General features: G+C 43.2%; 1 protein-coding gene across 6 annotated transcripts in view; it reads right to left on the bottom strand.

Moving 5' to 3' along the window:
• The window catches only part of AOAH (acyloxyacyl hydrolase), a 183721-nt gene that overhangs the window by 25255 nt on the left and 143510 nt on the right, over nt 1–14956 (bottom strand). For 5 of the 6 annotated variants that reach the window (XM_043873042.1, XM_043873043.1, XM_043873040.1 and 2 more), the window contains exons 15-17: nt 14231–14267; nt 13397–13471; nt 5261–5433 (exon numbers count right to left, since the gene is read on the bottom strand). In XM_043873042.1, coding sequence (XP_043728977.1) covers nt 5261–5433; nt 13397–13471; nt 14231–14267 — 285 coding nt within the window. The remainder of the gene's footprint in view (nt 1–5260; nt 5434–13396; nt 13472–14230; nt 14268–14956) is intronic. The other variant, XM_043873044.1, reaches the window with a different exon arrangement.

Genomic DNA, 14956 nt, shown 5'->3' with positions numbered 1-14956 from the left:
AGAAGTCATCGGCTATCTCCTCTGTTGGGGCTAAGCTGATCCATAGCCTTGCTGCATCCTAGCTTACACCCTGCTTCCTACTATGCTACTGCTGAGGCCCCAGCACATGTTAGGATGAGACCACAAGGCATATCCTCCTTCTGGATCATCTTCCAGTCCCTGTTCCTTCCCCTCTATCTCCTGGGTATTCTGGTTCTGTCTCTAATCGGATCAGGTTAATGGAAAAGAAGTTCTTAGGTGAGTAGGTAGGTCTGTGGACAGGATAAGGGCACATTAACTGTAGTTACAAGATAAATGGGAGAGATGTAATGGGTTGGTTTCCCTTCTGTCTGGTATTTCTGCCTATTAAAGGTTAGGGTGTCTGGGTCTGGTCATGTGAAAGGCTGACTGAGAGTGCTTGTGATGGGCTTATGGTTGAAAGATGGGGAAGAAGGAAAATGGTTCTTATGCTTTTTTCCATTGATTGAAATTGTCAGGTTGTTATTCGCTCTTTCTTTTTATGTATTACTTTTTATCCCTGTTACTCTAATGGTATTTTTCCATACTGAGGAGCCCGGGTATAAAGACTGATCCTACCTAAATGTTGTATCTACATGTAAAGAGGTGGTGTCTACAGCTCCTTGTAGAAAGTAAATCTGATGAAGAAAGGTGGTCATGAATGCCCAGGACAGGGACAGGAGGGATGTCCCACAATAGTGGAACAATCTGTGTGTGTGTGTGTGTGAGGGCTGGGAGCCCATGGGTTGGCCCAGTGGATGCCCTATGGTCCCGCTTAAGATCGCAGGGTATCTTCTACCCCAGCTGCTATAGAGGCAGCTAATATCTCAGTCATGTGTAAGTTCTTTAGCGCAGTTTTTGGAGTGTATTTAATGTTGGGACCATAACTGAAATTTTGGTGCTGATAAAAGCTTGATACTAAAAAATAAAAATAAAAGTTGGTACTAATAAAAGCCTAGTACCAACAAAGATCAGCCACACCTTCATGAAATACCATCTAAGTGTGTTAAACCTTGGTACAACCACATTAATTTAAACAGAGATGAAGCTAGTAAAAAAATGGAAGGTGGGGTATTTTAAAATGCATTAGGTTTCAGTTTAAGAATAATTGAGGCAAAATGAAGTTATTGCTGATGTTTTGTGGCAGAGGCCCTTCAAGGAAGGCCATATGGCAGACTTATTTGTAGCCAGTACTCCCAGATTTCTTGACCACAGTTTAACCCTTTAGATAGCTCCCAGAATGCTTGTACAAGTGTTGTTGGCCCCAGGGTAATTTTACTGTCAGGATCTGTATAATCTTTTTCCCAATGTAGTTGTTTTTCCTTCTCCTTAGAGGACAAGGACTTCACCTTAGTATCATCTTTAGATAATTGGTATCTCAGACATATTAACAGAAAGATTGCCTTCCTCATAGGCTATGCCTGAGAGGACACATTCCTGGTCAAATACAAACTTTCTCAAAAGATCTATGCAAGTACAATCCTAATGTGTGAGACCTACTTTCTGGTAATTCCTCAAAAAGATAGAACATTCTCACCAGGAATTCTAATTGCTAGTAGAGATTGTGGGGCTGTCACAGCCCTTGGCAGCCAGGCAGTTACCAGGCAGTGATTCACAAACAAGGCGAAGAGGAATGATGCTAAGGAGGGTATCCTAGCTCCTTCTTCCCTGGTGGGAGTTAGCTAGACACCCTTTCTTGTTCTGGGCCTCCACTGCCTGCTGATCTGATGCTGTGGCCTTTAACCTCTTTCCTGAATAGATGGGCTGAATTCCGACTTGTACTATTGAGGCAGCAGAGAATGTAATCACTGACCTAGGGCTTCTTCCCCAATCCCTTTTGCTCCTTGGCCTCTTTCTTAATCCTTAAGGGGCAGCTAAAGTCAAGTCTACAGATTATCATCATCATCATGTTTCTTGGCTCAAAGGCAGAAATAAATGGAACCCCCCTCTTAAGTTCTTGTACAACCCTGAGCACTATGCCCCGGGAACCAGACTCAGGTGTTTGGCTATTGATTAAGATGAGACTCACCCCAACCTGGGCAGAGCAACCAAGCCCTGAGACTGACCCAGCATTAAGCTGCTTCACTGCTGGTTCCTGTCTTGTGGGAATGAAGATCCAAAGATTGGAGGGGGAGCAGGAACAGAATGGAGACAATGCGAAGGCAGCAGCCCCTACTCAACCTTCTCATCTTATGTGAGTTAGGAGCCTGCCAGAGGAGGAATGAGGATGCTGGGTGAATCCCACCTACTTCCCCAGTCTGTCTAGGAAGGACCCTGATGCTTCTTGAGGAATTCAAAACTTATTTCCCATGGCAACCAGACAGCAGGGATAATTTAAGATCGGAATAATAACTGAAAAACATTAGAAATTTTAGGTGGTTTCAACTTTCTCCCCAATTGGATCCCCCTGCCCCGCCCCAATGCACCAAACTAGGGTTGTTGATATGGAACACACTTGTTCCACCCTTGGCTTTTGTGCTGTGAATTGCTAGTCTAGGTCAGCGGCTGGAGGGAGGCTGTTTGAGGAAAAGACAAAGCCTAGAGCTGGGTTTCTCAGCCTTGGTACTGTTGATATTCCTGGTTGTGGAGGGGCTGTCCTGTGCATTGCAGGATGTTTAGGAACATCCTTGGATTCTAACCCTTGGATGCCAGTAGCACCCTGTATCTTCAGGTGTGATATGATAATGGGTGGGGTTGGGTGGGTAGTCCCTGGATGAGGGACTGAGAGAATCCTCCAAGTGATTGAGTCCCTGATCAGTCACCATTTTCCTTTCCTTGCTGTCTTCCAAATTACATGGAGTCATTTTTAAATACTGTGGTTGAGTCAAGGGAATTGCATGGCATATCTGAAAAAACTTATGGATGCAGTCTAACTGCAGTTCATGGAAAGAAAATGAGATTTGAAGTCAGAAAACCCAAAGTCAAGTCCATACTGGTGTGATGGAGTAAATTGGGAGCATATTTCTCCTGCCTCCAAGTTCCCTTCCCTAAGCATTTTTTAGCATGGGCGAAATCTAGGAATCTGAAAACATCTGTTGTGCCATGCTTAGTCGCTCAATCATGTTTGACTCTGCAACCCAAGGGACTGTAGCCCACTAGGCTCCTCTGTCCATGGGGATTCTCCAGGTAAGACTACTGGAGTGGGTTGCCATGCCCTCCTCCAGGGGATCTTCCGAACCCAGGGATCAAACCCAGGTCTCCTGCATTGCAGGCGAATTATTTACCATCTGCGCCACTAGGGAATCTGAAAACATCTGTTAGGGGAAGTGAAATTTTCATCCCCAGTGGCTCAAAGAGCTATTCTTAGCCCAAGTGGTTGTCCTTCACATGTCCAAGGCAGCCCAGATTGGAGTAAAGTTCACTGTGTCATCACACAATCATTTCTTAAGGGCGTGGTCGAAGCCATGTGAACAGATGGGACACACTTTCCTCATGAGAGGCTAAACTGTGTCCTCTTAGACAGTAATAACATTCATAGTACGTTTCATAACTGAAGAAGAAAATGACTTTAGTCCCATTGGTCGGGAGTGTGGTGTGTGGATATCTACTATCACCCCCCAGTACGGAGAACTCAGTGAAGGGATCAGAGCCCTTTGAGAGCTGGTTGAAGGGTCCCTGCTCTTCTCTTATGTGGGGAGGGGTGGAACTTGCTGAGGGAGGTGGTAGGGAGGTTGGATCAAGCAGGAACTGCAGGAAGAGGACATGAGACGACTGAAAAGACACAGGGATGTGATGGATGCATGGGAAAGCTCTCTCCTCCACCCACCATGGAGGACACAAAGGAAGGAGTTTCAGGTCACCCCCTCTGAATTGCTCATCTGACTCACAAGAAACTGTTTGCACCTCCAGGGTTGGTCTAAGGAGGCAGACCTGGCAATGCCAGGGAAGGGACAGTCTCTTTCCATGACAGACTGGCACAGGTGCTGTCGATATGGGGCTGAGATGATGGTCCCCAAGCCTCTCCTTGTGGATGCCCCTCTGAGAGGCCTGAGGCCAGTGCTTCCCATCTGCCCTTTGCTTAATTTTCTCTAGTAACACTCCGCCTCCTCTGACTTTTGGAATCTTTTCCCCACTGTAACCTAAGCCTATGCTGGCTGAGATTTTTGACTATAGTGTTCGCTGATGGTTACGCAGTGCCTTGAACAGCACATGGCATACAATGAGTATTTTTTTAAAGGACATTCTTCCCTGAAACACAGAAAAAGAACCCTGCTACACCCAGGTTACATATACAATAAGCTGTGCAACATTTGGCAAGCTACGCAACCTTTCTGAGCCTTAGTTTTTTTCATCAATCAAGTGGAATTAATAGAAACATTTATCTTACAGAATTGTTTTAAGGGTCAGTAATGGCAGCTCTTCCCAAGGTGAATTACTACTACTTTCACAATCTTTGTAAAGGATCTGGAATGCTAGACATGCTATTAGAAATTTCCTGGAACTTTAAAGCATTTCAGAGCCAAGCATTCCAAGAACGTAGAAGCAGGGAGCAAGGCTTCTGGAGGACTGTGTCCTATAGAACTCCCAGCGGCCACCAGGGTGCACAGAAAGTGAAAGTGAAAGTCGCTCAGTTGTGTCTGACTCTTTGCGACCCCATGGACTATACAGTCCATGGAATTCTCCAGGCCAGAATACTGGAGTGGGTAGCTTTTCCCTTCTCCAGGGGATCTTCCCAACCCAGGGATTGAACCCAGGTCTCCCACATTGCAGGCAGATTCTTTACCAGCTGAACCATCAGGGAATCCCAAGAACACTGGAATGGGTAGCCTATCCCTTCTCCAGCAGATCTTCCTAACCCAGGAATTGAACCAGGGTCTTCTGCATTGCAGGTAGATTTTTTTGTCAGCTGAGCTACCAGGGAAGATTCAGGTTCACAGAACCCATTAGAATTCTGGCCACCAGGGGGCACTCACCACTGAGGTCTGGAGAAATCCTTCCCTTGGGCTTGTTTGTCCCCTTTCTGTCTCTTGTTTGGGCTTCGCTGGCTTGTTCTGTGTTCTGTATCTCACCTTCAGTGAAGGAGTTTCCTTATTTAAACTTGTACCTTTCAATTTGTCCAAATTCTTTACTTACTGTGTCTGCCCTGTCTGACTTTGATATGGTTCTGGCCACCTTTGGATACTGAGCTTTAGATCCTGTACCTGGGTACTCTCTCCTTGATTGGTTCTGGTGACCTTTTAGGTGTATTCTTATGCAGTTGAGCTACATATATTTGAACTGTGAATACATTGACATTGTTAAAGAGTAAAAGAATCTCTAATACCAAGAGGATGATATCTGTCATGCAAATGATCCCAGAGAAATCTTCCATCTGGTAAGCCAAGTAAAATAACATGACTGCCTTTTGGCAGGTGGGAATCTAGATACTGCAGAGTCTGCATGACCTTGGAGTACAATTTCTCAGGAGTGGTCATTTCTGGGAGAGGATCAATATTCCTGTTGGCAAAAGAAACAGAAAATATCTTAGTAGGTTATAAGGATAAATAAATGCAAATATACTTCCCTGCCCCTGATACACACACTCTCTTACACACACACTGGTTATTTATATGCAAAATATTTCTGACTTTTGGACTCCCTTGTGATTAAGAGGGCCACTGACAGGTCTGGCCTACGAGTTGTGAGCAGAAATGACATTTGTCATGTTTGGTTGTATGAGAGCCTCTAGGATGGCCTTTTTCTTTGCTATGGGCCTGAACAATGTTCTAGAAGGCAGCTGCTCCACCAGTGAGTCCTGGAACAGAGCTCCATGGTGATCCCTGATGGACAATGTAATGTGAGTGAGTAAATATTTATTGTGTATGCTATTAAGATTTTAGGGGCTGTTTGTTCCTGCAGTATTACATCACTGATCCTGACTATTGCACACAGTTAATGGAATCAAAGGAGCCTGGTACTGCTTATTATTTGTTTGGTGCTTTGAGATCTGCGACTTGGCCTTTAAAATTTTTCATATATGTCATAGTCAGGGAAACAGACTTTCACTGAGAAATGAAGTGACATTATGTGTCCACACTACATCCTTTCTTTCTGCACTAAATGTGAACTTTCATGAATTTCCTGATAGACTGCTATTCCAGGCTATACCCCTGCAACATTATCTGTCAGCAGACAATTCAGATTTTCATCACTGCCTTTCTCTATGTGGTAGTGCTTGTGCTCGATAGAGGATATTTTAAATTTAAAATTTTATTTTTAACTCTTTGTTCCATAAAAGTTAGTGAAAACAGGAGATGAAAGTAGTTATAAGAGCATGGTCCTAAAATCAAAGAATTTAAGACAAAGATGTAAATCATAAGTGAATTAAAAGTAGCAAATCTTTAGCTTCAATTAGACATTTATTGAATTTAAGCTGGTTGATTTATTTCATTTGTCTTCAAAAAGAGCAAAGAGCAAAGATAAGAAATGTACAAAATACTAGAAATAAATCATTGAAAATTTCATTTAAATCTCCCTTCTTTTCTTTGTTTCTCTCTTTTTTTTCTTGTTATGTTTAAAAGGCAAGGTACAAATAGGGATTCTAGAACATTTTTTGGATTTAATATATAAGCCTACTATTGTTTATTTTTTGCACAACTGATTTTTGTACAAGCCCTAAGTACACATCAAATTTGACTTAAGATACTAACCTGCATTAACCTGCGAGAGAATATAGAATTTTCTATGATTTTCATCTACTCTGTAGGCTTTAAACTGCCTGTTGTTAATCTAAATGGAATCATGTTCTCTAAGTTCTTAAAACTTCAGATTTACCTAATGATCCTGTCTATGGATTGAATAACATCCCTCAGACTGTGACCTTATTTGAAAACAGGGTCTCTGCAGATATAATCAGTTGAGATGAGATCACACTGGATTAGGATGAGCCTTAAATACAATCACTAGGGTCTTTTTAAGAAGAGGAGAGACGCATACATAGAGAAGAAGGCCATGTGATGCTGGAAGTGGAGACTGGAGTGATGCTGCCACAAGCCAAGGAATGTTGAGGATTGCAGGGAGCCACCAGAAGGACGAGAAGACAAAGAAGGATTTTCCATAGACACTTCAAAAGGAACCTGGCCCTTCCCACACCTTGATTTTGGAATGTTAGCCTCCAGCACTGTGGGAGAATGTTTCCTTTGTTTGAAGTTACCCAGGTTGAAGCATTTTGTCACTGCCACCCTAGGGCATTAAATGCAGATTCTAAGCCAGAAAAAGTAAGTTCATGACTCACAAGTTGGACCAGACATAAGAGACATGGGAAGAGGGAATAGAAAGATGTCCCTAGGGGTATTCACTATTGTCACTTTTAAGGGACCTGCTCCTAAATGAATATCCATGTTGTCATTTTGGAAGGGATTTTTCAAAATGTATCAAAATTTGAAGTTGGCTTAACTATTAACCTTGTTTGACATTTCTCTTTTGGGAAGTTGTCCTTTAATAATGTTTGCACAAATGTGCAAAAATATACATACAAATATTGCAGCATTTCTTGGAATAGAATAAAATTGGAATAAACTAAAAAGCCTGGCTACCTAAATTATAGTACATCCATGCAGCCATTCAAAGGAATGAAGTAACTAGATAAAGGTGATGGGTGCACAACATTATGAATGTACTCAATGCTACTGAATCATTCACTTTAAAATGGTTAATTTTACAATATGTGAATTTCATCTCAATAAAACAAATTTTTAAAGAGAATAATCTACATGTATTAACATGGGAAAGACTGCTGAAAAATATTGTTGATCAAAAAGAACAAATTGCAGAGCACTAAGCATAATAATATTTCATTTCAATGAACATTAATCAGCCTGTAAGTTAGAATTTGAATAGAAAAAAAAATCTGGATGCAAATACAGGAAGCTGTCTCTATTGGTTAGGTCAGAGCAGGCTTGTGGGGGCTGGTAGGGAATGACTCTGGCATAACTCTCCCTTCCTAAACCCTGTATTATTTGAACTTCTTACAACAGATGTTATTTTGTGATCAGAGAAACAATCCAAATGAAAGGGGTCCTCATATTATTTTTATTCTATCTAAAATAAGAAAGAAAACTAAGTTTTAATGCAAGGGGCAGAAAACATTGTCATCTTATGTCATCTCCGCTCTACCTATTTCACTTAGCCAAATAAAACTTTCGCATTGTTGCTATCCCAAGGGTGACAGGCTGACCATGCATGTGAGGGTCACATGGGCCAGTCCGTGGTGAGCATCCTGTCCCCATCCTGGGGAAAAGGTGGAGCAAGTCTGATGTTTGGGGCATTTGTTGCGGTCGGTGTATATGCTTCTACACTAGGTAGTGAGTTCCTTGGACTTTGTGATAAAGAGATAGGCGGAAAGGGAAAAAGATGCCCATTTTACAAAACCCCAGCATGTAGAATAAAATTCTATATTTATGGCTTTTATTACTTTGGGGAAAACTATATGGTTTTATGAACAAAAAGGCTCTGTAACCTAAAAAAAAAGTACTCAGAAGGATTTGAGAATAGGTTGCCTACCTACTAGGGGTAAAAGACTGGTAAGGCTTGATTTGCAGAGGTACAACAACACTAGAAGGACCCCAGTGTGTGGAGGGGATTCGGGCTGCCCTGTGGGCTTGTTCAGACCAGGAGAATCCACCCAGAGTAACCAGGTTTTACCTTCGCTGTGTGTTTGGAGTGCAAGAGCAGGGGTGAAACAGAGCAAGCTGGGAGTCTGTGTCCTGTCTCCTGTCAGTGGTAAAGCTAGCATGCACACCTATTAACTTTTGCCTTGGCATCTCAGGTTTTGGTTTTTTCTGCTGATACAACAGCACTTTGGCACAGAGCAGTTATGCTGAGCTAAGCCTCGCCAACCACCTAAAAGCGAGATGAGTTAAGAGGGAGGAAAGTCTCCCAAACTTCCTCTTTAATGATTCTTTTTTGGTCAGAGACACAACCCTGATGATAAAGAATCTCAGCTAATTTGCATTTATGAAAGGGCACCTCACAAAATAAGCAAGCTTAACCAAAATGGCTTGAAGTCAGAATAGAAGCCATGATGTTTCTGCTGGAACAGCCTCCAGTCATCTTTGCTACATCACGTACACCTAGATAATTTACACGTGTGCATTGGCAGGTATATCCTGTCGTGTGCATTGCGAGCTCAGGCAAGTTCAGAAGGGTCTGAGAGGCAGATGGTTGGTCACCTCTTCTGGATGCCATCCAAGGTCCCTATGACTCTGTATATGAAAAATTCTCAATGCCATTTTTATCTGTGTACTCTTTCTCCCCTGGTGATTTTTGAGGGGACTTAGTATTAGCATTGTAGTGATCAAAGAGTTCCAGTGGTTTGGGAAACACCTCCCGGGCCTTGTGGGCATGCTAAGTCACTTTAGCCGTGTCCCACTCTTTGCGACCCTGTGGTCTGTAGCCCACCAGACTCCTCTGTCCATGGGATTCTCCAGGCAAGAATACTGGGGTGGGTTGCCATGCTCTCCTCCAGGGGATCTTCCCAGCCCAGGAATCAAACTGCATCTCAGATCGCCTACATTGGCAGGTGGATTCTTTACCACTAGCGCCACCTGTTGTCAAAGGCTGACTGGGCTAACCTGAAACTTGAAACCTCTTCCCCAGGATGCTCTGGGCCCATGTCGGATCCACTTTGCCATCCTGGGTTGGCCTGCTACCGCGGTGCCTGCATCCTTCCTCACCCACTGGTGAGCTCCCACCAGACACTCGTGGAGAGGTGAGGGGTTGTGGGGACAGAGCTTAGGGGAGAAATATGAAAACCAGATTGAGAGACAAGACGCTCATGCCAAGAAAATAATGAAAGAGAAAATGGTGCCCTGCACATGCTCTCACACGTCAGGACCACAGGGGTGGGCTTGGAACAGACGGTGAGCCTTGCCTTTGGGGCGGCTCAGACTCTATCCTCATCCTGATGAATTGTGCCCGATCATGCAAAATAAGCCTCATGACTTGGGTGCAGGGCCAGCCACCATCATTTCATTAGCCTGGCAGGTGTTTCAGCCAGATTGCACCTGGTTGGTGGCAGGTGTGCCCCTTCTCGAGGAAGAAGGCAAACAGACTCTGCAGAAAACATTGCCCAGAATCAGAGCAAGAGCCCAGAGACTTGTTGTGGTTGAGTGTTCAGATTTCACCCACAGCTAGCTTCTGTGCTTTTCAACATCCAGGTAAGAGAGGGCTTCCCAGGTGGTGCTAGTGGTAAAGAATCTACCTGCCAATGCAGGGGATGCCAGAGACACAGTTTCGGTCCCTGGGTTGGGAAGATGCCCTGGAGTAGGGGATGGCAACCTGCTCCAGTATCCTTGCCTGGAAAATTGAGGCAGCCCTTTTCTCCAGGCCCGCCGGTTGTAACCACATTATTGACTTCCCACCCAAACTCTTTGAAGAGGCCTCTTTGACATAGGCCAGGAATGGGGTGGGGACTCACTGGGCCCACATTACCTGATGCATAGAGGTCCTGCGGCCCTTAAAAGAGGATGTGGCCTGGAACATTCTGGGTGGTTGAGAAACTTCTTATTATTCCCTTGGCCACCCACACTTCCACTGAGGACGCTGGGAGAGAAAACTCCTCTGAGCAGAAGTTCTGTCCCTTCCCTTATCTGTTGGTTTTCTACCCTTGATTGGATGGAATGGATTGTTTTCTGGCAGCTGGACTCCTTGGAGTCTGTTATCTATCAGCACCTTGGCTGCTTCCTCTTAATGCAGTGCTGACCAGCTGTCCTGGATGACATCTGAAACAACGGCACTGCAGAAAAATGCTTGGGAGCTGGCGACACAGATGACCTCTGTAGGGTGGCCTTGGCTCTCTCCATTAGGTAAAAGATATTCAGTTTATAATTTCTAGGTCCACTCTAAAAAATGGAACTAGATCCATTTCTGTGGCTAATGTTATATGCTTATATATATATATATATGAATATAGATATCTATCTACATATGCATTTATCACATTTCCAGTAATTATATTATTTTCAGGGATGTCGTGTTGGGTTATTGGGGAAGGTTTGTAATCACCCTTTATGAACTGAGGCTCTTGAGGCCACTTTCATTTCTAAGCACTCCTATTGCTACCCAAGCCTCTGCTGCTATAGTTCACTCATACTTGCCCTATTTCCAGGAATTTTTTCTGTATCACTCACATTCTGCAGTTTTTGAAGGCAATGATAGCAAAAGCCCAAGAAAGCTGGGTTAGTTTAAGCCAAATCAAGTAGAGTTACAATGACAAAGCTAAGTTTGTCTATTTTACCTTTCTTCTCGAATTCCTGATGCTAAAAGCTGTTTTCCAATCCTGACCTTCATTCATTTAACAAGTCCTTATTACTTACATGAGTTTAAAGAATAGAGAAAGAAGCAGAGAACTAGCATCATTGTTAAAAAAAAAAAAGAAAAGAAAAAAGTCAAGCAAATATCCTAAAAGTTTTTTTCAGGACGGACTTATTATGCAATTTGTTGCTGGCTTGAGCTTTTTATGAAATCACTTTGCTCATTTGGGGTAATCTCCTCCACCTTGATGTTCTGGCAGATGGGAGGTATAGTTGCCATCTGTCTTTATTTTTCTAACCCCTCCACAGGACGTTGCAAAATGGGCACCGTGGGGACACCCCACACAGCCAACTCCATTCTTTCACCCAAATGCTTGCTGTTTATTTGCCCAGACCCCCGGTGGGGAAGGAGGCTGGCACAGGTCTCTGGCTGATGTCTACCTGCCCTTTGGCTCCTTGGAAAAGGAAGAGCAGGGCCAGGCTGGAGGGACCTCTGCAAGTGCAGCTTCTGTTGAAAACATGCAGTTTCAGGGATTTGGGGATCTTGGACTAAAAGTCTTTCTGCAGGTTGACTCAGTATAACCAGCTTGTTCTCTGTCCACTCCCGGGGGATAGAATCCAGAGATTGGAGGGGCACTGGCTGATCTGACCATAGGATTTTTCTGTTCTGTGATAGGACTGGGGGCTGAAGCTCATTGCTTTACCTTTCATAAGCTCTTTGAGGTCAGGGATGGTGGCCTCTTTGCCACTGTATCCTAGAACTGGGCACAGAGCTTGGCACATCATAAGTGGTCAGTACATACTTTTAAAAGCATGTGCATAAAAGAAAGCAAATGAGACAAGTGTGGACTGTAGAAAGGACAGAGAACTTAGCCAGAGAACCTTGTTGGGCCCTCATCTTTGCTCCTCACTAACTATGGAAGTAAGTTTCTCAATAACCTTGCTGAAACTGTTTCCTCATTTGTAAAGTGGAGCAATAGCACTTGCTTCTTAGGGCTGCTGTGGGGATGAGACAATACAGAGAGTGGTGTGGCTCTTGGTTCCTAGAGGGTTTCGGGGATGTTTGCTATGTACTGGAGAGTACCAGGTGGCTCATCACAGAGCTAACTTGGGTCCCCAGAATGTAGCCTTGGCAGACTTGGGATTCTGGGGAGAGTGGTAACTCAGCCTAGGGGCTACCAAGACAGGGCACATGAGTATCTCTGGGTTGCAGCATGGAATCTCCTGCCCTGAACTCACTTCACTGATTAGGTCTACACCTCCTTCACCATAAGAGTTCTGAGGCTCTCATGGAGGTATCCATGAGGGCAAACCCAATTTCATAATATTCAACCATGTTTTTAGCACAAGCTTAAAAAGCTCTTGATGAGTGAAGTATAGAAAAGCAAAAGGTGGGCAGTGAGCAGGGTGGCCTGCTTCTAGTACCTCTTGGGTTGGAGTCCAGCTCTGCCATCCATCACTAACCGGACGACTCATGTCACCTCTCTTGGCTTTGCTTTTCTGTTTTCCAAAATGATGGGTGGGTGGCTACTGGGGAGTTGTTTTAGATCTGATCTCACCTTTTTTTTTCTTTTTGGCCATGATCACAGGACAGATGGCATTCACATGTGCGGCATATTCTTAGGGGTATGCACAGACTTTGAGAAGCCTTCCAAAATGTTGTGGGGGAACGAAGGCATTCAACATTTTGAAATCACTACTGATATTAGCAGTTTAGCAAAACCACTTTCTTACTATGGGCCATGGGCACAAATAGGATTGGCTGTGAACTATGTGTAGGTTTCTTTGCAAAGCTCTAAGTCTATGCTATCTCAACCACACGAGTAAGTAAATCAGAAGATGAGCGAAAAAGCTGTTCTTATGGGATAGCTGTGATTTTGCTTTATTTCATTTCAAAAGTCACGCTTCTCAGTCTTGGATTTTTGGCTAGCAGTAGCATATGTCTTGTGATGTAATTCAGAGTTGATCATGACACACCCATTTGTTGTGAAGCAGAGCAAAGAATTAATGGGATCAGATATTTTTCAAAGGGTCTTTCAGCTCTATAGGTTGATTCTATTGAGTCGACATGTGTCCAGGACTTGTTAAGATAGGGAAGCAGGCTACTGTAATGGAGTGGAGATGAGGGGAAACTCAAAGAACCTTCCAAACATTTTTTAGTAACTCACCCACTGCAGACATCATTTCCAATCATGGCATATATAACAATGGCTGGATAGTCCAACAGCTGGTTCCTAGATAAACTGAGAAGCCATAGATGGAATTTGAATATCGAACACTTGGACACCTAGCTTTGGGAACAACCAACATGTGAAAGAATCTTCAGATGGCCATCCTCTGGGTAACTTTTTGCTATTTTTATTTCATTCTAGTGTCTCCATTCCCACTTCCCCTCTTCTCTATAATCTTTAACCCACTTCTCCATTAGGAAAAGACCACATAAATACATACCTACATTTAGAGTAGGTTGAAGTCTCCAGTAGGGGGACACGCTACCACCTTTCACAGTATTTGTCATCAGTAAACCCAGAGCAGTTTCCTGAGGTACTTACGTCCGGATGTGTAGGACATGATGACATTACGACAGCGGTGGGCATAGTCGACTTTGAAAAATCAAGGGTTTCTCAAGGTTCCTATTCTGGACACCCCAGGCCTTGCTAATGAATTTTAAGTCAAATATGAGCAAAAACTTGTTTTCTCATTCATAAAGCAGGAATAAGAAACAGTCTTTTTTTGTCTTTTTCAGATACTTGGGCCAGACCTAAGTTTTACCCACTTTGTATACATTTTTATGATCCTTTTGAAAGTATACATGTAAATTAACCACATCCTGTGGTCACTGGCCCAAGAAGTGAAAATTTCCCAGTGTTTGGAGAGTGACTAACAAGTTATGGATGTTCAGTATAAGTGGCTACTGGATAATAACAGAGAGTTTTTTTATTAATTTTTCAAAATAGAAACCCAACCTAGAACAACTTCTTATCCCTCCCTTTTTCACTTACGTTTCTATAAATCTCTCCAGGTTTTGGGAGGATGCACCTGAATAGTTAAAATTGAGAAAATAATTAAAGTTAGTAAATTCAAGTCAGCACTATCAGTATGAGAATTTGACTGATTGAGGGAAATCATGGAAGAACCATCATTGTATGGTCAAAGGTCATCCAAACCATCATACTGATGGGAATGACTTCATCCTGCAACTTTCTTAATTTGACTTCTGTTTACTTGGCATTATGTTAACGTAATCCTAACATTTTTAGATTCACAGGTTTCAAGACATTTACTGAGCGTGAATGGGTACACTCTCTAATAGATGTGAGAAAAAGGTGTAAATCTATCAGCAGAGACAGAAACCATCCAAAGATTAAGGAATGAGTTAAGGAATGAGAGGGACAGTAAAAAGGATTATTCGAGAACTGCACATCTCCCTGGAAATCCCCATTTAATAACCTGCTGGTGTTCCTGCTCACTCCTGAGGCTCCTCCTGACTGGCTGGCCTGTGTGAGATTCAGATTGTAGACCTGATATATTTAAGCTCCCTTAGTGACACGTATGACTTCCTTCCCCTACTCTTGGTACCACCAATAATGAATCTCTAATATGAAAATTGTATTCATTGAATGCTCTTTTTATTGTGAACGCTCTGCTAAACACTTATTAGTTCATTTAGGCCTTAGCACCACCCTAGGAGGTAGGCGTTGTGTGTGTGTGTGTGTGTGTGTGTGTGT

Source organism: Cervus elaphus, chromosome 18 (genome assembly GCF_910594005.1).
Source record: "Cervus elaphus chromosome 18, mCerEla1.1, whole genome shotgun sequence".
Lineage (NCBI taxonomy): Eukaryota > Metazoa > Chordata > Mammalia > Artiodactyla > Cervidae > Cervus > Cervus elaphus.
This window is presented reverse-complemented; position numbering and strand designations above follow the sequence as displayed.